Raw genomic sequence first — 24,426 nt, 5'->3', positions numbered from 1 at the left:
ATAAATTAATGAATATTTTAAAAAATACCTATTAAAATATTACATGAAAAAAAATATTTTATTTTATTTATTTATTTATTTTAGGCAATTGGGGTTAAGTGACTTGCCCAGGGTCACACAGTTGGTAAGTGTCAAGTGTTTGGTGTGAGGCCAGATTTGAACTCAGGTCCTCCTGACTTCAGGACCGGTGCTCTATCCACTGTGCCACCTAGCTGCCCCCATGAAAAAAGTTAATAAAAAAAATTTTTTTTTAAAAAGGTTTTTTTTTTCTCTTCCCCATTTCCCCATTGCTACTGCTTTTCTCCATAATTGGGTACCACCCAGAACTTGCTTCTGATCTGTTTCTTCACTATGTTTTAAGTCATTCTTTTACACTGACTTTGCTTTTAGTCTACATAAATATATAAGTAACCATGAAATGTCATGTATTTTGGTCTCGTCCCTAGAGCATAAACGGTGAAACCTTTGGTTAATTGACCACATAAAATTTAATTGGCTGTGATGTTTCCTTTCCAGCTTGGTACAGGAAGGGAAAAAGCATTTATAAAGTGACTACTCTTATGTCAGGCACTGTGCTAAGCACTTTTTACAAATATTATCTCACATATATTTTTAAAATATTTACAAAGGTTATCTCACACGATCTTCACAACAACAGCTCTACGATGTAGGAGCTATTATTATCTCCATTTTACAAATGAGGAAACTGAGGCAATTAGAAGTTGTGATTTGCTCAGAGTCACATAGCTAGTAAGCATCTGAGACGGGATTTGAACTCAGGTCTTCCTGACTCCAGGACCAGCATTCTATCTACCACACCACCAGCTACCTCTGTAGCTTGGGAGCTGGAGGCTGCCTAGGGACATGACAAATTGTTACTATGGTTTTTATTAATAACTTATATATCTGGCTAAACCTCCAAATAAGCCAAACTATAAACTGAATTTGAGACTTTTCTTTTGTCATTAGAATAATATGTCTACCCACTGTAACCAGGCCCCTTGGGTATGAATCTCTACCTCCTCACTCCAAGGAACCAGAAGGGCACCAGTAGTCCCACCCCTGAAGCAGCCCATCGGAGAAGGCAGGTATGGCCTAAGAGGGTTCCCCTTTTTCCAGAAAGAAAGGGTGACAACACAAGGAAATTCCAGGCAGTCGACTGTGCTCCACAGGGACGCCTGAAGGTCACACTGACCGGGAGAACCGTCCCCAAGTGGAAGCACTGGGCGTCCCTTCCTTACGTGGCGAGGTGCCCATTCGTCAGGCATGTCATAGTTGTATTTGTAAAGCTGGTTTTCTAAACCAAATGTAAAACTTTACGCTTGTCCTCACAAAATTTCATTTTATTAGATTTAACCCAATAGTTGAGATTGCTCTTAGGTGTGGCATAATGAGATGGACACTGAGATCCCTTCCAACTCTGGGGCCCCTGGGCAGCTCACTTAACCTTTCATCAAAAGTAAGACTAGAAGTTATAGGACAGTTGCATATTTGTTTGTTGTTGTTCCTCCTTCATTCTTGAAGAGGACCAATGACACCAAAGACAATGACGTCTTGGCTTGCAAGTGAATTGGATTTAAGTGAGGCAGGGCTGTGCAAAGTCATCAGCCCCACTCTCTCCTCCAGAGTCATCTGAGTCCAGGGGCAAGACATAGGTCAGGACAATTGGAGATGGCCCCAAATGCAATGGGGAGACCTTGGCCTTTTTAAGCTAAGGTCTTTCCTAGGTCTCAGTATGTCTAAGGCAACACCCATTCAGTGATTTAAAGGTAGGTAAGAAATGAGGCAAAAGATGGTCTAGTTTGCCTCCTTAAAAAAAAAAATCAATCTGGGAGGGGAAAACCTCCAGGGTTTCTGGCCAGAACAGAAACAATTGCTATTTACACTTGGAAACACAAACAAATGACTGAATTCTGAAGGATCTTTCCCCCCATCTAAAGTCTTGTTTATTTCTCTGCTCTAACTTTGTCTCAGTCCCACTAAAATCTGGGCTTTAGTGTATTTTCAATAATGACACAAAATAAAATGGAAGTACTAAATACTTTTATTTCTCTCCTAACAAATATTCCTTTGGGGGGCGGGGAATACAAGTTAAACATGTATCTAAACAAATAAGAATTTCAAACAATATGGAACCAAAATCTAGATTTTTTTTTAAAGAAAGCTAAGCTCAAGGATAGCAAAGACCTAGTGCTTTATTCCAAAGAATCCCTGATTTGGGGGATGCCAACTTTCTGTTTCACATATTTGTACCTGGAAATGGACATCTGCTTTCTTTCTCTGAAGGACAAAAGAATAATTACTGTGCTGTCCTTAAAAAGAACACAAGAAATTCTTTCTGAGTTTGGTATTTTTCAATGGACATTGTCCCTATGCATGCTGTGCTAATGGCACATTATGATAATAATAATTCTGTGTTATGGCACTTTTCATTTTTAACGTCCTGTTCTCTTGTCCGTGTGATTCTGGAATTGGTGGCTTCGTCTGTAAGCTTGAATGTTTTTTATCAGTGACTTCTCTAAAAGGCAGGAGACCCAACTTGGGAAGGGATGGCTAACGCATTGGATGGCAGAATCAGGCTCCAAAGATGTCACTGGGCTACCACAGTGGACTCAAGCTAGTACAAGGAAGCTTAAGAGGAATAAAAAAATTAAACTCCTCAACTACAGGATTGGAGGACACATGGCTAAAAAGATCTGAGGACTATCAGTGAATTACAAGCTCAGTAAAAGGGGAAAGGGAAGACAACGCATTCATTAAGCACGTCCTACATGCCAGGCTGTGTGCTAAATGATTTACAAATACTAACTCACTTGATAAGTTCTATAATTTATCCCCATTTTATCATTGAAGAAACTGAGGCAGACAAAGGTTAAGTGACTTGCCCAGGATCACCAGCTAGTAAATGCCTGAGGCTACATTTGAACTCAGGTTTTCCTGACTCCAGGCCTCACACTCTATCCATTGTACCACCCAGCTAGCTGTCTCTTGTACTTACAAAGCTGGTTTTCTACCGCCAATGTAAAACTTTATACTTATCCTCACAAAATTTCATCTTATCAGATTTGGCCCAATAAGCTGAGATCCTTTTTTTGGATTCTGCCACCCAACCACTAACTATTCCTTCTAATGTTTTGTCATCTGCAAATTTTATAAGTGTATTGCCTATGCCTTTATCTGAGTCACTGATAAAAATGTCAAGCAGCACGAGGCCAGAAAATCTGCGGGGTCCTTCACTGCACACAGACTCCCTTCAACACTGACATCAAATCAGTAATGGTTTATTAATCTTTATATCTGGCCATCCAATGGGTGCTGAGGCCTCCTGGGATTCTATATGGATATAAAATAATATAGATATGGACACAGAGATATAAAACAAGGATTCCATAGAGCTATAAAATCAAGCTTTTGAAGTCTGTGAGATATACTAGAACCTAGCTCACCTTCTCTCAATCCCTTCTCTCCATCTGACCACAAAGCTGGCATAACAGGACTCTGCCAAAATCCAGGTAACCTACACCCACCGTATGGCCCTGATCCACCACTCTACTAACCCTGTCAAAAAAGGAAATGGGGGGCAGCTGGGTGGTGCAGTGGATAGAGCATCGGCCCGGGCTCAGGAGGACCTGAGTTCAAATCCGGCCTCAGATCAAACACTTGACACTTACTAGCTGTGTGACCCTGAGCAAGTCACTTAACCCCAATTGCCTAAAAAAAAAAAAACCAAAAAAAAGGAAATGGGCTTGGTCTGGGAGGCTCTATTTCTGATGAAACTGTGCTGGATCTCTGTTGCTCACTAGTCATCGCTTTAATATGTTCTAAGACTTTGCCAGGAACTGAAGGCGAGTTTGTTGGTGTAGAGCTTACAAGTTCCTCTCTCTTCTTTAAAAAAAAAATTAGAATAAACTGTGTCCTTGCTTCACATATCAGACAGTGCAGCAACAGGTTTCTTCTTTTTCTGTTCTATTCTATTCTAACCCCTGTTCTTTCAGGGGCAGGGAACAAAGTCCACACAGACCCAGGAACCTGGATTCATCAAAGATGACCCGAGGCTCTCCTGCTTGGCTTCCTATTTGTCTTAAGGTGTCCTCATTTTAAGACAAAGTAAAAAATTTAAAAATCCACATTAAAATAATAAGTGGATTGAACTCACAAAATGTTAAAACAACAAAAATCCAGGGGGCATTTTTGAATAGACACACACCAGTTTTTAGCTCCAAAGGGCCCCAGCTCTGGGTCACTCTGGACAAAGAAAAGACTTGGTTCTCCCTGCATGTAACATCCAAAGATGTCCACTTTGACCGGAAGAAAGCACACAGCCAAGCAGCCTCAGCACTGTGCTTTCATTCTGGAAGATAAACGGCAAAGTACTCACATTGTGGGCATGGAACAATGGGGCTGAAGACAGAAGATCCCTGAAACTCAAATTAAAGAGTTGACGCCTATGTGGCACAATGGATACAGAGCTGTACTTGGGAGCCAGGAAGAATAAGTTCAAAACCAGCCTCAGACACTTACTAGCTGTGTGACCCTGGACAAGTCACTTAACCCTGTTTGCCTCAGTTATCTCATCTGCAAAATGAGCTGGAGAAAGAAATGTAAAACCACTCCAGTATCTTTGCCAAGAAAACCCTAAATGGGGTCTCGGGGAGTCGGATATATAACAGAAAATGACTGAACAACACATGGTAGCAGATGGTCTTGGAAAAACATGAGTTAATTAGTATCATTTTGCCTAAATATGATAGAAGGGAGGTAGCTTCCCTGCCTGTAAAGAAGAATAATGAACACCAGCCTTTGACCCTGGGGAATGAGGGTCAATCAATGATAAGGTTGTTTGTGGAAGCATCAGGGACTTATAATACCCAACCCTAACACTAAGTACTTTGTGAGAAGACCACAATGTTTATTTGGCTTATTCATAGGGTGAAGACTTAGGGATACCCTGACCATTAGTTAGTGGAGATCTGGCAATAGTCTTGGTTTAACATCACAGATTAAAACAAACAAACACTGTGGACCAAAGTCTAAATTCTAGATCCCTAAAGAACACTTTTCATAAGAGCCTCTTTGTTAAAATGGACTGATCTCCGCCTGAGAAAAACCCCACCAGCAACGTCACCGAGTATTTCATGTGTTTGTCTTCACATCACTTTTAACATACAGGATTCCAAATAGGTATAAAATAAGGTATTATTATTGCTATTGTTATTATTACCTTTTCAAATCTGTGAGATGTTTGAGACAGCCTGGCAATGTCTTCAAGATCCAGGTAAGAAATGATGCGCAGGAGCAGAGTGTCAGAGAGCCGCTCGAGGAAATCGTATTTCCCTTTGCACAGATTGGTGACATATTGCAGGATTTTGGAACCGAATACTAAGGCAATTTGAACTGTAATTCAAACAACGGGCATGATTATTAGGCGCTGCCCTTTACATACAAAGACAGGCTGCTGCCGCCTCGCTCTTAGCTCAGGTAAGGCGCCAGCTCTGGGATGTTTCTCTGGGCCGGGTGCTAGGTTACCGGAATCATCTTCACCCTTCACTCTGCTGCCTGGGTGACAGAGGCCATCTATCACCGAGCAGCTCTGTAGGGCTGAAAGCTAGGGAAAAATCATCTCTCCCCTTACAAGAACAAAGGCTCCCTCACAGTCGAACCCTTTCTCTGTTAGGTGGCACCACAGTGCATGCAGTACCATGCCTGGAGTTGGGAAGATCTGAGTTCAAATTCAGCCTCAGACACTTCCTAGCTGTGTGACCCTGGGCAAGTCACTTAACCTCTTTCTGCCTCAGTTTCCTCATCTGTAAAATAAGAGATACTTAGTAGGGATGCTGTGAGGATGAAATAAGACATTTGTAAAGCATTTAGCAAAGTGCTTGGCACCTAGTAGGTACTTAATAAATGCTTGTTCCCTTCTCTTCCCTAGATGAACACATTATAAATTATACATATATATATATATATACAAGTAGTTTAGTTTATTCATATGTAAATAGTTTAGTGCTTATAATCAAGTACAACTTGCACAGCTAGTCTGAAACATATTAATAATACACAGGGAACGAGGGGGTTTATACTTAAGTATTCAGAATCTGTGACTCGATGGGAAGGGATTTTCCCACACTAAAGCAGATCAGAGTGCAGCCAGGCCTTAGCAGATGGCCTTGGGGAGGCCACTGCTCACGGTTCAGTAGACAACCCTCTGGGTTTGAGTCTTTCCAAACTCTGTCCAAGTTAGTCATTCAAAGACTCTCTGGGGCAGCGAAGTGGCACAGTGGATACAGCACCGGCCCTGAAGTCAGGAGGACCTGAGTTCAAATCCGGCCTGAGACCAAACACTTGACACTTACTAGCTGTGTGACCCTGGGCAAGTCACTTAACCCCAATTGCCCAAAACAAAACAAAACAAAACCAAAAAAAGACTCTCTGAACCCAAACCCAAAGTCTCTGGAGCTTATTGGAGCCCTCCTCCACTGGTCTAGCCTTTGAGAAGCCTGGCCCAAACCTCCTCAAGGCCCCTACCCTCCCTCTGTTCATGATCTCTTCTTCTGGTCTGTCTGGATTGTTTGCACATTGTCTCCAAGAGACCGGGAGCCCCCTCACATCAAGGATTGTCTTTTGACATTTGTATACCAATGCTTTAGCAAAGTGTCTGGCACATAGTAGGTGCTTAATTAATGCTTGTTGACTGACTGAGCACCAGGGCTATCTCTATGCTGAAGCTGGCTTCCACCAGATCAGTGAGTGGACTGCTAAATTTTCAGTGAGTGTGGGAAATCAGCAAATGCAATAAATCAGGGCTTGATTTCATTGTTTTGAAGATCATTTAGATTTAAGAAGATGACAGGAAAAAATGTTAATAATTCAGATTAATTTAAAAGTGCATACTACATACATATCCCCCCCCTCCACCCCCGGAGAACTGGTTGCTAAACATTTACTAGCACACTCCATAAATAGTAACCAATCATAAATCATACAGTTCTCCTAAATTCCTGTGGTTAATATTATTTTTATGAAGTCAGACCAAGGTTTTAATTTATTCTCTTCTGTATCTATAAACATAGGTCCATAGCTCTAGAGGTGGAGTTATCTAACCCCAATACTTTTATTTTACAGATAAAGAAACTGAGGTTAGGGAGGTAAAGCCTCGGGTCAGCCAGCTATTAAGTGGCAGAGGGAGGTCAACTGACTCCATAACCAGGTTTTTGTTTTTCCCACTGCTTAGCATAGACCTTACTGCAGCCCAGTGACCATCAGCCCAGCAGTTTTTCCATGTTCTGTTCAGTAATCCTAGTGGGCTTTTCATGTGCACACTGACACATTCACGGTGAATCAGCTGGATCTGAGGCCCCCACAGCCAAAGTTCCCCAGCCTGCTGCTTCATCCTCTGTCCCCAGGCTGGGATGGAGGCTGTCTCCAGGGTTCCCCAAGCCCAGTTTGGACACCTCTCTTTGTAGACCAAAGACAGGCAGGTGCACTTAGCTCTGTGGCTTGATTCTTTACCAACATTTACAAGGAAGGCTTTGTTTTTCCCTTGGCACTGACTGGCTCATCCTCAAAGGCCATCGCCCTGTTTTTCTGAAATCCAGGAAGAAGAATTAGTCAAGGAGGCACTTCTATCCCAGCACCTTTGGAAGACCCACCCATTCCCATGATCTCTAGGGGGATGACTCATCCCAGTAGAATTTAAGCTCTTTGAGGGCAGGCACCATTTTCTTTTTTGTCTTTCTATTCCTAGAACAATGTTTAGTCAACCAAATTTTTTTTTTTTGACTAGGTAAAGAGGCCACTCTTCCTTATTTCCTATCTAGCCTTAATCACTGAATGGGTGTTGCCTCAGTCAAACTGAGACCTGTTGAAGACTTTAGCTTAAAAAGGCTAAGGTCTCCCATTGCATAGGGGCGGTCTCCAGTCGCCCTGATCTATATCTCACCACTGGGCCCAGATGACTCAGGAGGAGAAAGTGAGGCTGGTGACCTTGCACAGCCCTCCCTCACTTAAATCCAACTCACTTGTGAGTCATGGCATCACCTCCCTGATGTCATGGTCCTCTTCAAGAACAAAGGACAAACAACAACAATGATTAATAAATGTTTATTAAATAGAATTAGATTGACTCTCCAGGATGAAGTCAACTAGAGGAAAGAAAAAGGAATCCGACTGGCTGCTGAACCTGACTTTACATTGTATGCCTTCATCAATCTCCCAAATTTGAATACCCTCATTAATCTCCTCACTTGACATCACCCTTAATTGATTTCGTGTCTTCTCAAAATATTACACAAATGTTCCAGCTTTGCTCTAACTCGGCGAAGCGTTTCTTCACAGCATTAAGAAGATTCTGCATCTGAGTGTGAAATGTATCTTCTCTTTCAGTTCCAAGAAATAAAGAAAAAATTTAAGCAAATTCTGGCTCAATTCTCTGATATTTCCCTAAATGCACTGCCATGATCAGGTCACGCTTTACTCAAATAAACTGTAGGCAGCCCCCTATAGCTTTATCTTAACTTTTTTGACAGTTCAATTTAGGATGATGCTTCATAGATGCTGTGATCCATAAAATCACAGAATTTTAGGACTGGAAGGCACTAAAGAGATAATTTGTCCAAAGTCAAAGAATTTTTTTTCTTTGTTGTTGTTCGGTTGTGTCAGTCACATCTGATTCTTCATGATTCCATTCGGAGTTTTCTTTTTTTTTCCCCCTTTGACAATTGAGGTTACATGACTTGCTCAGGGTCACACAGCTAGTAAGTGTTAAGTGTCTTGAGTCTGGATTTGAAGTCAGGTTCTGCTGACTCCAGGGCTGGTGCTCTATCTGCTGCACCACCTAGCTGCCCCCTATTTGGGGTTTTCTTGGCAAAGAGACTGAAGAGGTTTGCCGTTTCCTTCTCTAGCTCATTTTACAGATGAGGAAACGGAGGCAAGCAGGGTTAAGTGACTTGTACAGAGTCACACAGCTAGGAATCTGAATTCAAGAAGAGGAATCTTCCTGACTCCAGGTCCAGCACTTTATCCACTGTACCACCTGGCTGTCCCGTGGAATTTTTTTTCTTTTCTAAAAGACTATTAAGTTAGGGGAAAAAAAACTATATATGTATATATCTTCTTAAAGCTTGGGAGCCCTATGCTCTTATACTATTCACTGCTAATTTTATATTGATGATTTGAATCAAAGGAAACATAATGTTCAGGAAGAATGTACTATGCAAATTATTCTTTTACTGCAACTTGATACCACAAGCTGACTTATCCCCAGAAAGTACTTTTATTATTGGGGTCTAGAGCCAAGAATATTTGGTTTCCGTTAAGATAGTTCATCTTTGTTTTGGTATCTGAATTTTTGTAACTTATTTTCAGTGTTGCTGTTTCACTAGAGATTTATCGCATTTCCTCCAAAGGTTTTGTTCAGAAGGCATAATGCGTTCTTAAATATGATTTTAATTCTGTGTCTACATATCTTTCCTGTGGAGGGTCAAGGCCAAGGTCAGAAGCAAATTAGAACAACAGCAATTGCAACAGTAAAAAATAATTGCTGATATTCAGATATCACTTTGAGGTTTGCAAAGTGCTTGACGTACAATTATCTCAGTCTATCCTCGCAACAAGCTTGGGAAGGAAGTACTATGACTATTCTGATTTTACAGATAAGGAAACTGAGATCAAGGGAAAGCAACTAATTTGCTCTTGGTGATATGACTGGATAGTTTCAGAGGCAAGGCTCTCCCGACTCCAGTCTGAGCACTCTTTCCTCTAGTCTGTGTCAGTAGAAGTTATTCAAACTCCAGGTGCCTCAGTTTCTGTATGCGGTGGGACCAGATGAGTTGTAACTTCCCTCTTAGTTGAAAATCTATCATCTACCAAACTGGAGAAATTTGTACTGAATTTCCTGTTTGTCCCACTGTCTAAGAGCTCCGCCTAATGTACCTGAAATGGTAATAAAGAGGTTAGTTGACTTGTCCATGGTCACACACACTCATGAGGCTGGTGTAGGAGGGCTAAACGGGATATGGCATGGGTATTTCCATGGGTATTTTATAAGGGTATTAGGATATGAGAAGGGAATGTTTATTTTGAATTATAAACTTAAAAACCGTGAACAAACACCAATATTTAAATTTACAAAGAAGAATTTTTAAAAATATTATATGTGGGGGCAGCTAAGTGGCACAGTGAATAGAGCACCGGCCCTGACGTCAGGAGGACCTGAGTTCAAATCTGGCCTCAGACCAAACACTTGACACTTACTAGCTGTGTGACCCTGGGCAAGTCACTTAACCCCAATTGCCTCACCAAAAAAAAAAAATATTATATGTGGAACCATAAGCTTATATTATCTAGTTTGTTTAAAACCACATATTAAGCTATAAATTTAAATTGTTTATATTGATTTTAACAAAGTAATAAAATGCATTTGTTTATTTTTGAATTCCCTTTTGAATTTTTTTGCTTATATTTCTAAACTTTGTTTCCATTATTGCTGTTATTATTATCATTATTAATATTATTATGTTCTTTTTGGCCAGATATGATTGGTGTAGGAAGTTCCTTTTGAAAAACTTCTACAATGTACATGAGAATGTTCTCTGAAATTTATCAATTGGCACAGTGCTTGGTACATAGCCGGTGCTTAATAAATGTTTATTGATTGACTGAATCTGATTCATATCAATCAGTCAATATTTTAATGTTATCACATCACATTATCACATTAAATAATGTGATATATTTGTGATAATGTTATGACAATATCTGATTGACTGAATGGTTGAATGATTGACTTGGAGACTTACAGAGTTGCCTCTAAAGTGAGAAGTGACTTACCTAGGGTCACCCAGCCCAGAAAAGGGTGGAAGAGCTGGGGGATCAGAGCTGTAGATCACGCCAATGACTGCAATAGTGAAAATGATAACATTAAAAGGTGACTGAGCTCTGTGTTCAATTGAAATGAATAATTTCGGTCTTGGGAGGCTGACAATAGGACACATCTCCCTCTATGAGAGAGGTAGGAGACCAGGGGTGTGCAATGTAGTTTGTGCCGCCAAATGAAGTCACTACATTTTGCCTGAATATTTCTCTTTTTTTTTGCCACGAGGGAGGATTCAAATAATGGTGGTAAGTGGAAATGACTGTTGAGTGTAAACAAATAGCAACAATAAAACAATTTTAAAAAAAAGAAATGTTTATGGCAAAAGTTTTCTTTACCAATCTTTTTTTCCCCCCATGTTTTACTCTGGTGGCACTGCCTTTTTATTGTGAAAAAGCACTTTATTTTTATATAATAAAAATAAGTACACCTCTTTATTTGTTGACTACCTAAGATTTTTCTACCTCTTTCATAATCATGATAGATACAATATTTCATTATCTTACAGTTTTAAATTTTAAAAAAATATTTAGAACTGATCCATTTGGGATTTATTATAGTATTTGGTGTAAGATACAGATTTAATCTCCTTATTTAGCATGCCTTCCTGACAGCTTTATTAAATAATGAATTCCTTTCCCAGGAGTTTGTGATCTTGGATTTATCAAACTTTAATCTATTGCATGCACTTGATTCTAGTTCTGGGTTTTCTAATCTGTCCTAATCCATTTTTTAAATTTTTTTCATAAAATACCAGATCGTTTCAAGAGTAAATGCTTCATAGTGTAATCTGAGATCAATTCATGCAAGTTCTGTTGCCCTGGAAATTTTCGACAATTTGTTCTTCCATATACATTTTGTTACTTTAGTATGTAGTTCTATGAAGTATGCTTATTGGCACTGATTTTCATTGGCACTGAATTATATCTATAGCTTAGTTGAGGTGTTTAGGATTTCAGCTCTAAAGTGAAAAGGGATGTTAAGTATATATTGATTCAACCTAGCCATGTGCATTGAATCTTTCCAATTAATTAATTCTTCCTTTATTTTTGCAAAAACTGTTTTATAATTGTATTTATAAAGGTCTTGTGTGTCTTGGCAGATTTCCAACCAAATATTTTATCTATTTTGTTGTTATTATAAATGATATTTCTCTTTCTACCAATTTCTTCTGGTTTTGTGAGAAACATGGAAATATTGATGACTTGGAGGGGTTCCCAATAATTATATTAGAATTATTTAGTAAATTTGCTAAAGCTATTTCTTACTTAGACCAATTTCTTTGCTGTGTCAGATGTGGCTTTTTACCTAACTACATAACTATGACCTACAAATAGATATTTAATATATTCTATACCTGTGCTTGTCCCCTTAATCTGTTTTTCTTGCCTTGCTGTTTTGGCTAGCATTTCTAAAACAATGTAAAACCGTAATGGTGAGAGGAGGCAGCCTTGCTCTACCCTTGTCCTTATTAGGAAATCCTCTGGTCTTTTTTCCATCACAGACAGGAAGGAACTTCTTGGAGAAGAACCAGGTTGGGCCACTTGGCAGTTGCAGGGGATAAGGATGACTGAGTCTAACGTAAGCCAGATATGGTTGTACCGAATATTCTACTGGAATAACCAACCATTCTTAGGACCACCTTTAAATTTTGGTGGTAGAGTAATAATTCACCTCAAATTCTATGGGAATTAATAGGAAAATTAATTGAATCCATAAACATTCACTTACCTTCTGTGTGCATAACATTCTGCTAAGTATTGTAAATGCAAAAGAAATCTAATTACATGTAATCCTGGGTTAAAAGCCAGAAATCAGAAAACCAGGATCTCAAACTTTCAACATCTTTATGCAAATAAGCTTTGAGCCAGGGATTCCATATTCTTTAATCTACAGAAACTTGCTTTGTACCTATGTCTTCAGAATCATCCTAAGGGGTTTGATTTTTTTTTTCCATTAAATGACTACTTTCTCCAGTCACCAGACAGATAACAAGTAGTTTAAATAAACAAGTTATGCACAATGGCAGGAATTTTGATGTCATAACTTATTTAATCAAATGTTTTCATATTAAAACTCCACAACCCCCCCCCAAAAAAACCATTTCTAGTTTATAATATTAAATGTCAGAAGGTTTCAGTGAAATGCTGATTACTTGCAGATGCCCACGCAAGTTATCCTGATTTTATGGGAATAAGTAAAAGTTAGACACCGATGGGATGTAGTTCTGGTGGTGACTCAGTTTCATCAAAAGTCAAATGAAAAGGCTAAATGGGCTAACTGGTCTTTTGTATTCCTTCCACCTCTGAGATTAGCCCTCAACTACTACCTTTAATGTGTTCTTTTAAAAAATTATTGATATATTTTATTTTGACCCAACAGATACTTCTCAGCAAATGCTCAAACACATACCCCTACATAGCAATCCTTGAAAAGTTAGCCTACTGATTGACATTGCGGTATTAACCCTGAATGTTAGATTTGACCAGAGTTGGTTGACTCCCAAAGCTGACTTTATTTACATCACTGTGGTCACTGTGTATATTTTTCCCAAAAGACTATTTGATTAGGAACACATTCCAAATATATATTATTATATGATATATTTTACATATAACTGTAAGATGTATATTTTATGTGTAAGTTATATATTTTAGATATGCACATCTAAAACATAGATTAAAATATGAGATAGATATTTTTAGAGAAAAAGAAAGCTAGAAAGAGACTGCAAATCATAAGGATTTATGGGAGAGATAAGGATGAGTAGCAAAACAGTGTAGAGGGACAGACTGTTATGCTTAGAATTAGGAAGACAGGGTTTCACATTTTGCCTTTGACCCTTACTGAGTGTCCTTGAGCTACTCACTTCTCTTAACCTCTCTCAGTTTCCTCATCTGCAAAATGGGAAGGGTAAGATCTCACAGAGTTGTTGTGAGGTTCATATCAGGCAATGCACGTAAAGTACTCTGCAAACTTGAAAGCACCGTATGTCAGCTATTATCAAGAAGTGCTAATGATTAATAAAATTACCAGCAAGTTCAACATGTAGGAAGGTTCTATTTAAGGAAATGGTAAGATTCACAATATCAGTAATAAAAGTATTTAATATAGCCAGACTCCCTGAGGAATTAAGGATTCAGTGAGGTTTTTGGTTATACTTTCTACTAACATTTTTAAGCTATTTTTAAACTTAAGAAACCTATTTTTAATAAAGCATTAAAGCCAAAGCTATATTTACCTTGATACTCTTGTAATTATGTAGACCTGGGCTATTGAACATTTAGCTATGGTGCCCTAAAAAAAGTAGGTATATGTTGTCTTCTGTTTCCCAAACCAGGCAATATTCTATTCTTTTTTTTGAAATATATCACCATGTACACAAGATGTTTGAGAAGGCTTTCCTTCAAAATGGTGCCTGCTAGCATATGGCTGAGCCACTCAGTGATATCTGAAAGACCACGGGAAATAGAAGAGGGAGAACACAAAATGGGAGAAGGGCAAATGTTCTGATTTTTTTTAAAAAAGAGAAGAGGACGGTTTGTAAACTACAGGCCAGAGAACATGAGTTGGACTCTTGAGGATTACCAAACAGATCATTAAACACTAGGCTGGCAAACATCTAGATAGAGAAGTGGTGATTACAAAGAGCCAGCCTAGCTGAATCAAGAGCAGTGATGTCAGACTAACCTCATTTCCTTTTTTTTCCAGGATTACTAAACTGCTAAATGAGGGGGAATGCATTGGACCGGGGTGGGGAGCTTGTGGCCTCTAGGCCACATGTGGCCCTCTAGGTCCTCAGGCTCGGCCCTTGGACTGAATCCAAACTTTACAGAACAAATCCCCCTAATAAAAGGATTTGTTCTGTAGAACTTGGACTCAGTCCAAAGGCTACACTGGAGGACTTAGAAGGCCACATGTGGCCTCAAGGCTGCAGGTTCCCCACCCCACAGACTTCAGCAAAGCTTTTGATCAAAGTATCTCATACTATTGTGGAGAAGATGGTGAGAAATGGATTCAATCACAATGCAATCAGATGGATTCAAAACCAGCTAGACGATCGGATTCAGAGAAGAGTTCAATGTCACTGTAGCAGGAGGTCTCCAGTGGAGGGCCCTAGGGATCTATGCTTGGCCCTATATTGTTTAGCATTTTTTATCAATCAGAGAAGATATGTTCATCAAATTGGCAAATGATACCAAGCTGGATGGGGGGGGGGGATAGTTAACACACAGGATGACAGAATCAAGATCTAAAATGTTCTTGACATTGATAATAAGATGAAATTCAACAGGGATAAATGTAAAGTCTTTCTGAAGAAGATCTAGGCGATATTGTGGACTACAAACTTAATATGGGTCAACAATGTGATGTAGATGCCAAAAAATTAAAGGAGTCTTGGGCTACAAGAGGAAAGGCATAACTTTCCAGGAAGGAGGTAATAATCCTACTGTTCCCTGCCCTCACCAGACTTCATCTGGAGTGTTAACAGTGCTTCGCTGTGGACCCCACAGCTGAAGGACATTGATAAGTCATACAGCATACAGAGAAGGACGAGGATGGTGAAGAACTCTGACTCCACATCACATAAAGGTAAACTGAGGGAACTGGGAGTATTTAGCTCGGAGACAGGCCAGCTGTCTTCAGTATTTGAGGGGCAATCATGTGTAAGAAGCACTGAGTTTGTTTTCCATGTGGTCCAGAGTCAAAGCAGGAGAAGGGAGAGGAAGGTGCAGGAGAAGCTTCCTAACAATTAGCGCTTTCCCAAAGTGCAGTGGGTTTCCCTTCCTTGGAAATCTTCGAGCCGAGGCTGGATGACCACGTGTCCAGAGGGTCATACTGGGGTTTGCTTCTGTGCATTGGTTAGTTGTATTGGATGGTCCCTGAGGTCTCTTTAAATCCAAATTCCATGACTCTGTGATGACACATATTTAGTAGATGTACATAACCAAAGAGACGACTTCTGTCAATGCTCCTCTGATGATCAATATCAAGTATGGCACCAAATGGGAAAATATGCCAGCCACAAGTGTTTGCCATTGGATGATCTTCCCAGAGCACAAGGGGGAGAGAGATTCCTCCTATATTGTGGGCATCCCTCCAAATACCCCTGTTTGAGATGACATCATGTTGATTTTCATCACCTCTGATAGTAAGGCAGGGCCTTCTCCATAAACGACTCAAAACAACTCAGAAGAGTCTGGTCTATTGGGGCAGAGCTAGGTGGCGCAGTGGATAGAGCACCGGCCCTGGAGTCAGGAGGACCCGCCTCAGACACTTGACACTTACTAGCCATGGGACCTTGGGCAAGTCACTTTAACCCCATTGCCTAGCAAAAAAAAAAAAAAAAAAAAAGAAGAAGAATCTAGCCTATTAATCCACAGAACAAAAACCAGATGGGATGGATGATGAATGCCTATGGTTGAGAATATCTCATGTATTTGGATAAGCAGACCATTAAGTTAGCATATTAGTACACATATCCTAGAAAGGCATTGCATTTGAGTGGGCCTAACATCTGAGAAGAAAAAATAATCAAGCTAGATTATATTGGGAAAAGTGCTCCATTTTTTTTTTCAATCACCTCAAGTGGTTCCCTTGAAGATGAAAAACCATTTTCTTACATGAGTGTTTTCCTAGTGATGTTAGAGGGCTACAAATCATAAAATACCATTATAGCCAAAGAATCAAAATCTAGGTAGATCAGAAGGCAAAAGAGGGAAGATAGGTGGGCATAAATCTGCTGCAACTTATTACCAAGGTTGACTGCATGCAATCAATGGTCTAAAAGTCATGAGTTATTATGGAGATATACCATCAGAAAAGGTGGGCCAGCCATGTCCTGAGAGGGAGAGGCCCAGAGACCTGACCTGGGAACCCACTGGTGGAGGGCACTTCCAGGGGACAACTCCCTCTACCTGGGCAGGTCTGCACCTCTTCTTGGAGGGTTCCCTAGAGCACCGTCTTGGGTCACAGAGTCAATAGTGTTCAGAGCTAGGGCTTGACTCAGTCTTCCTGGCTCTGAAGCCAGCCCTCTCTCCACTACACCACAAACCAGGTAGCTTCACTGCTGCGCTGAAACTCGTGAAATGTTGAACAGTGGAAGAGCAGTGCGTTGGATGGACCCTCTGTGGAGGACTGGAATGGACAAGGAGTGCATGGACAAGAACAGCACAAGATGAGAAGGCATGGTCGAGTCATTATGTGAACTAGTGGAGGTCCCGCCCAAGCCAAGGAGAACACAGTTCCACCGACGTATTATTTTGAAACATAATACATTTGACTCTTCTTACCAGCAGCTGGGTGGTGCAGTAGATAGAGCCCCAGGCCTAGAGTCAGAAAGGCATGAGTTCAAATTTGGCCTCAGACACTTCCTATCTATGTGACTCTGTGCAAGTCACTTAACTTCATTTGCCTCAGTTTCCTCATCTGTAAAATAAGCTGGAGAAGGAAATGGCAAACCACTCCAGAATCTCTCCAAAGAAAACCCAAAATGGGGTCACAAAGAGTCAGAGACATCTCAACAACAACAATATAGCACTTTAAAGTTTTTAAAGCACTTTACAAATATTATCTCATGTTATCCTTACTCTGGGAGATAGATGCTATTATTATCTTCATTTTTAGGGGTGGGGTTAGGCAATGGGGTTAAGTGACTTGCGCAGGGTCACACAGCTAATAAGTTATTATGTATCTGAGGCCGGATTTGAACTCAGATCCTCCTGAATCCAGGGCCAGTGCTCTAACCACTGCGCCACCTAGCTGCCCCGATATTACCCTCATTTTACAGGTAAAATGCCCAGGGCCACAGAGCTACTAAGTATCTGAGCTGGACTGGAATTCAGGTCTTCCTCACTCAGGATCTAATGCCGCATCTACCACGCAACCAATCTGCCTTGTCAAAGCTGTATTTAATGAAAAAGAACAGGCTCCAAGTATCATTCCTATACCTTACCATGAAGATTCACGTCGTCCAAGAAGTCTTCATAGCTCTCTTTAGTTACTCCAGGTCTGTTCATACGGTGGTCATTCCTCAGGGAGATCCTCCACCATCTAAAGATGACCTGTGAAGAGAGAGGTGGTGATACTGGACAAGAATCGCTGTTAGGGCTGACAGATTGAAATATAGGTTTCCAGCTGCATAAACTATTGTATTAACACTACATTACTACTGCGGTAACTTGAGTGGCCAACAACATATGAAAAGAGGAGGGAACTAGATAGATAGAGACCTGGCTTGTCCACCAGCTGACTGTTTCACCTTGGAAAAGTCACTGAATTTCTTAAGTCTACCGAGATCTATATATATTTAATAGTATCATACAAGATTCCTTCATGGATGCAACACTAAGTTAATTTTCTTGGACAATTTTCTGATTATCCATATTAAGTGCTAGGTAAACCAGGGCCACAGATGCCCAAGAAAAGTAATTGTCCCCATCATGGAGAACACAAAGTCAAAAAGAGACAGGTGGTGCAGAGCTCTGGGTGCTCCCAGTATAGATGGAATCGTGACACCCAATGTCTACAGAATGATGGGGTTGGACTAGAAGATCTCCCAGATCACTTTCAACTTTAATATTCTATGATTCCCAACCCTTCTTAATGCTAATGCCTTCCCTCTTTTAATTATCTTCTCTTTCTCCTGTCTATTGCTTGTTTGTCTACATTTGCTTGCTTGTTGGTAGACTGAGAGCTCCTTGAGGGCAGGTACACTCTTTTGCCTCTTTTGGTGGTCTTGGTAATGCCTGGCACACAGTAGGTGCTTAATAAATGTTTATTGATTGATGATTCTATTATCTTAAGTATGTATCAAATATCAGACATAGATAATAATACCAAATTTGATATGATGTCCAATCATGTGCTTGTACACATCTGTATTTTGCTTCAGGAGATCTGTGAAACTGCCTTAGCCTTGCCAGGCAGAGAGACAGAGCGATCAAAGGCAAAGGTTTAGCATATAAATCATAAAAACATTGTGGAAAAGGATGGCAAAAGATTATAGGCAATGTAGGATCATAAAATGGACTGAAAAACAAATTTAAAGAAAACTTGGTGAAAGATCCTTCTAAACAGAATCGTCTCCTCCAGGGCAGGGACTGACTTTTGTCTCCTTTTCTATTCCCAGCACTTAACCCCAGTTCCTGGCACTTAGTAGGTGCTTAATAAGTGTTTATTGATTGACCAATCCCAACAGCATTCATAGATGAAGTTGGAAGAACAAAAGAAATGTGGAAAATACCTGTAAAGACAGTGATACCACATTCAAGGCAGCCAACTAACTCTGTAGTGGACAGAGTCAGAGACCTGAATTCCAATTTGGCCTCAAATACTTACTAGCTGTGTGACCCTGGGCAAGTCACTTAATGTCTTTCACTCTGTTTCCTCATCTGTAAAATGGGGAAAATAATAGCATCTACCAAGGGCTGATATGAGGATAAAATGAAATAGCATATGTGGAATGTTTTGTAAACCTTAAAGCACTATATTAATAATAACAGTAATAAGATAAGAGGAAATTCCCTCTTCTAATGCAAATTAGCAACCATTCTGCAATTTATAATCTTAAAATATTGTACTGAAAGATTAAGAGACCCTCGCCCAGGGTCAAAAAGTCAGTTTGTCCCCAAGTCATACTAATTCTTTCATTTAGGGTTTTGCACTACTGAGTCAAATGCATTTCTTTTTTTACAGCTAACTAAAGATAGAGGGCACTATGACTCAGTGGGTGAGAGCTGGTCTTAAGAGTTAGTAATGACCTGAGCACAAACTGACTATTTGACCTTGGGAGAAGGCATCTCCTAGGCATATATCAGAATCATAGAAGATATCATGAAAGATATGATATAACTTCAACTACCCTCTGATTTTTAATATCAGGGGAAACACAGAGGAGATATAAACTCATCAAAGGTGTTTGCCATTGTCATGGCGAGGGTCCAACATACAGCGTGAGTCAAAGAGGGATTCCCTAAGAATGATGAGGTCCCACAGATGGTCCTGCTTCTGGATAACATTGTTCTAATTACATCAAGTCCAGTGTCTCCTAAATGAGATGCACAATCAATCAAAGTAACTTGGCTTATCAAACGCACAGAAAAGTCGAGTATGCTTAATACTCGAATATTTCTTACGTCGAAGAATGCCTATTCTCAAGACTATAATATAGATTTGGATGGACAATCTACAGTACTCTTCTATCCACATACAGGCACTGCAAGTCTTGACAATGGTGTCTTTGGAAGACTGCAGAGTACTATAAATGACTCTTGAGATTCTCCTTAAAACATCTTTTTGCTTTCTTTAAACATTAATACCCTTCCACTGACTCTGTATGGTTATAAGACATGAAATTACACAAGGGGTGGGAAGGATGGAATGAGAGATGTATGACCAGAAAACAAGGTGAGCTGAGTCCATGATAAGAGTGAGAGACAACCAATGTATAGCCCACGTGTCTGCCAATAATAAAGGCAATAACAGTCATCATTAATGTACCGTTCTACAACCTGGCACACCATAACGTTCTACTCCCTGGTGTTTTGTGGCAGTGAGTAGCCTGGGATGACTGAATAGTGCTTGGTCTTGATGTGGTCACCAAAGAGCCATCCACAAACTCGAGCATCCAGAGTTCCTCACCACCAGATCATCTTTCATTTTTACTTGACGTGACAGTGACAGATGCTGCCTTTCTTGAGCATACATAGCCCTGGTTTATATCTCACCTGATATGGATAATCAGAAAATTGTTCAACAAAATTAACTTTGCAGTCGTGTCAATTCAGGAAACTTGTATATTACTAATGTCTGTATGGAAGATGCCTTGCTGGAGAGCTTTCAGAGCTGAGTTTTGTTCTACTGAGTCAATTTTTTTGTCAATCAATAGGCAACAAATGAAGAGGTCTTATATTCTCTATGCCTTTCAATCAATAATGTGACTGAAACGATGCTAAGGAAAATCACTCATATTTTCATCAAGGTACCTTTTATATGTGTGTAAGCCATTCTCATAAAAATGTTATAAATGAGAAAGTAGGCACATAGTCATCACGTCCCCTCAGTGGTCTTTTGTTGGATAATACTGTCTATGATTTTTCCCCCCTCTTCCTCTCTCTGAGCTATCTCAAAAAATCAATTCTTGTGTTATCTTTAAAATCGTATCCAGTAGATATTTATATGTATACTTAGTCAAGTCCATCTACTCTTTCCAATTTTATCTTCTTAAGGACCACCCCTATTCTTATTGCTGTGCAGTGCAGGGGATTTCTAGGGGCTAAGAGGGGAAATGTCATCAGTGATGGCAGTAGTCAGGATATCTTCGGATATGCTACAAATCCAGGATATGCTACTTACCAGCTAAGAGACCTTAAAAATGACACCTGATCTTTCTAATCCTGTTTCCTCATCTGCAAAAAGGTCCTTTCAGGCTCTGACTTCCATAATCCTCATTTTAGAGAAAAGGAAACTCAGAACCAATGAAATGAAAACAATTTGTTGAAGGTTACATGGATGTTAAGTGGGAGAGGCAGAGAGTGTGAACCCAAGCCTGTCTCCAATACCAATGTGCCCTTTCTAGTTCTGTTTATTGGCATTTAGGGCCAAAATGTCATACATCCCAGACAATCTCGATTGTAATGGAACTACTTGACTATGCCTTTAAATTCAAATCACTCTGGCTCTCACTGATTGGCCAATAATAGGTCCCAGTCCAAGCCTCACTGACATGTTTGGGTTCTGATGGCTCAGAGTGCAAATAGCAATTGTTTCTGTTTCGGCCAGAAACCCTGAGGGTCTTCCCTCCCAGACTGATTCTTTGTGAAGGCAAACTAGGCCATCTTTCTTACCTAGCCTTTAACTACTGAATGGGTGTTGCCTCAGACAAACTGAAACCTGGGAAAGACCTTAGCTTAAAAAGGCCAAGGTCTCCCACTGCTTCCAGGGCCATGGCCAGTCTCCTGACCCATGTCTTGCCAGTGGACTCCTGGAGGAGAGAGTGAGGCTGATGACTTTGCACAGCCCTGCCTCACTTAAATCCAATTCACTCACAAGTCAAGACATCACCTTCCTGATGTCATTGGTCCTCTTGAAGATAAGGAAGCACTAACAACAATTATTTACATGTAGAGAACTCCCTTGAATCCAAACACTTCCAAGCACTTAATATAACAGAGCAGGAGACTGGGGAGGCAGCATTAGTATCAGTTTAAGGAAGGATTGAAAGTTTGAGTGGACACCACTATGGTCAGTTATTCAGATTGTTCAGGTCCAATGGGAAAGGAGGTTGACTTTCTAGCACCCTCACATATGCCTTCAGAGATGAAAGCAGAACTCCAAAGGTTACATGCCCTAGCCCAATCCAATGCCATGACTGAATCAAACCTCCTCAATGAAATGTCAATGAGTCAACAACTGCCTAAGATGGCAGTACTCCTTACTGTTGGCAAGTAGATGCCCTCAGTCATCTCAGCGGGCATGTTCACACATTGTATAAGTAAATCTATTCAGACTATGCATGGTCATACCCTTTATAAATGCATTTTCAGTTTGAAACCACTGAACTGGGCAGCTAGGTGGTACAATGGATAGGGTACCAGTCAGGAGGACCTGAGTTCAAATCCTGGGCAAGTCACATAACCCTGATTGCCTCCAAAAATAAACAAACAAGTAAATGAATAAATGAAAAATGAAACCTCTGCACTAAGATAATCTCTAAATTCCTTCTATGCCTGAAATTCTGTACTACTCTAACTTCACCTTGGTTTTCTAGGATAGAATTCTCTTGCAACGAAGGGCCCTTTTAAAGCAAAGTGGATCTTGTTCTCTAACACAGAATATAATATAACAGGACTGGAGAGAAGGAGAGAAAGAAGTTGGGGAAGAGAAGGCAGGTTGAGAATCTCGACCAGCATCCTAATGGTGTTCCTGAACCTTTACCACTTCTCTTCACCTGTCTGCCATTCTGGACTTCAAGGAAAGGACCAGGAAGGAAAGGATTGAAAGGAAAGGAAAGGAAAGGAGAGAAGGGGGGTGCACGAGGGCAAATTTCACCTGCTCAGGAGTGAAAAATCAGAATTAAAAGAGGAAAAGGACGAGAAGAAATCAATAAATACGTATTAAGTGCCTACTATGCACCAGGCACTGTGCTAAGTAAGCCCTGGGGATACAAAAAGAGGCAAAAGGATAGTTCTTGCCCTGACAGTTTACAACTTAAATTAATAAAGCTTACAATGATGGTGGCACAGTGCACAGGGCGTGGAGTCAGGAAGACTCATCTTCTTGAATTCAAATCCAGGTCTCAGACACTTACTAGCTGTGTGACCCTGGGCAAGTCGCTTCACCTTGTTTGCATCAGCTTCCTCATCTGTAAAGTGAGCTAGAGAAGGAAATGGCAAACTGCTCCAATATCTTTTGCCAGGAAAACCCCAAATGCAGTCACAACTGAAACGACCCAATCAACAACAACAAACAATAACGTCATCACTGACTTTAAGCATAAGCACTTGGCTGGCTTTCCCCTTAAGTGAAAAGTAATGTGAATCCATATAAATAAGGTGAATTTTAATGTGTGTAAAGTGGATTTTTTGTTATTCTTTCTTAGAGTTTTCTTCCCAGGATCCATAGCCATAATAATCTCTACTTCCCAGGTGTTAGATTTGAGTTCTCACGATCATGGTTCAAAACAGTTTCTACCACTCTTGCCCAGTAGATATAGGGACGAAGTGATGTAAAATTGTGAGCCTATTGCTGGCAATATGCCTTCTTTGTCTGTTGCCCTATAAAGCAAGTGGGCACTGGTCAGTGACTGGGGACCCCCATGGGGTGAATGTGCAGGCTGAATGCTGTGTGTGCCTTGATCGGCCCCCATCAAGGCTTGGGAGGGGGAATCTGTGTGTTTGCCTCAACCTGCCCCCATTGAGGCTTGAGGGGATTGAGAGGAGAGTACAAGTTGTGCTGGTCTCGACTGACCCCATCGAGGGGAGGGGTAGTTGCCCCCCCTTCACACGAGCCCCTTTGAGAAGGGTTGTTAGGGAATGCTGTAGGAGTTGGTGCTCCCATTATCAGCAAACTCCCTTTGAGAAGACTAGACTAGAATAAAGTAAGCTTATTTAATCCATTATTATGACTCCATTCCTGTCTTCCCCTCTGACCAGATCAAAAGCGAACCTGCTTTGAGAGGGGCCAGAAGTCTTCCGGTGTCTCCTACTTAAGAAATGGCATAGGCGGTGTGTTTACTTGTCCAACACCCCATTTCTGACCCAGGAAGGGGTAAAATGGGCTATCGATCTAGAAGACAAGCTGGGTGATGCGGTCTAGGGGTTAGGGGTCCTGGCACCCCAAAATCATGATACCCGGGTCCTGCCCGAAAGAATTCAACCCAAGCCTTCTTGCAGCCAAAAACAAAGTTTATTGAAGATTTGCCATATTAGCTAGACTCTTAAGGAGTCTGAGCATCTATGGGCTATTGGCTAGATTCTAAAAATCTGAGCATCTTAATGGAGACAAGACAGACCTTATATACAGAAAGACTGTGGGAGAGTGGCCAAGTAGTCCAT

The 24,426-nt window shown here is 40.5% G+C and overlaps 1 protein-coding gene across 1 annotated transcript in view; it reads right to left on the bottom strand.

Moving 5' to 3' along the window:
* Positions 1-24,426, bottom strand: part of FBXO36 (F-box protein 36) — a 101,441-nt gene that overhangs the window by 14,448 nt on the left and 62,567 nt on the right. Inside the window, exons 2-3 of the mRNA XM_027876120.1 lie at positions 17,826-17,934; positions 5,222-5,394 (exon numbers count right to left, since the gene is read on the bottom strand). Of these exons, the coding sequence (XP_027731921.1) occupies positions 5,222-5,394; positions 17,826-17,934 (282 nt within the window). The remainder of the gene's footprint in view (positions 1-5,221; positions 5,395-17,825; positions 17,935-24,426) is intronic.

The sequence above is a fragment of the Vombatus ursinus genome, unplaced genomic scaffold (genome assembly GCF_900497805.2).
Source record: "Vombatus ursinus unplaced genomic scaffold, bare-nosed wombat genome assembly UNPS02014810.1, whole genome shotgun sequence".
NCBI lineage: Eukaryota > Metazoa > Chordata > Mammalia > Diprotodontia > Vombatidae > Vombatus > Vombatus ursinus.
The sequence above is the reverse complement of the archived record's forward strand: the minus strand, read 5'-3'. Positions and strand labels throughout refer to the sequence as shown.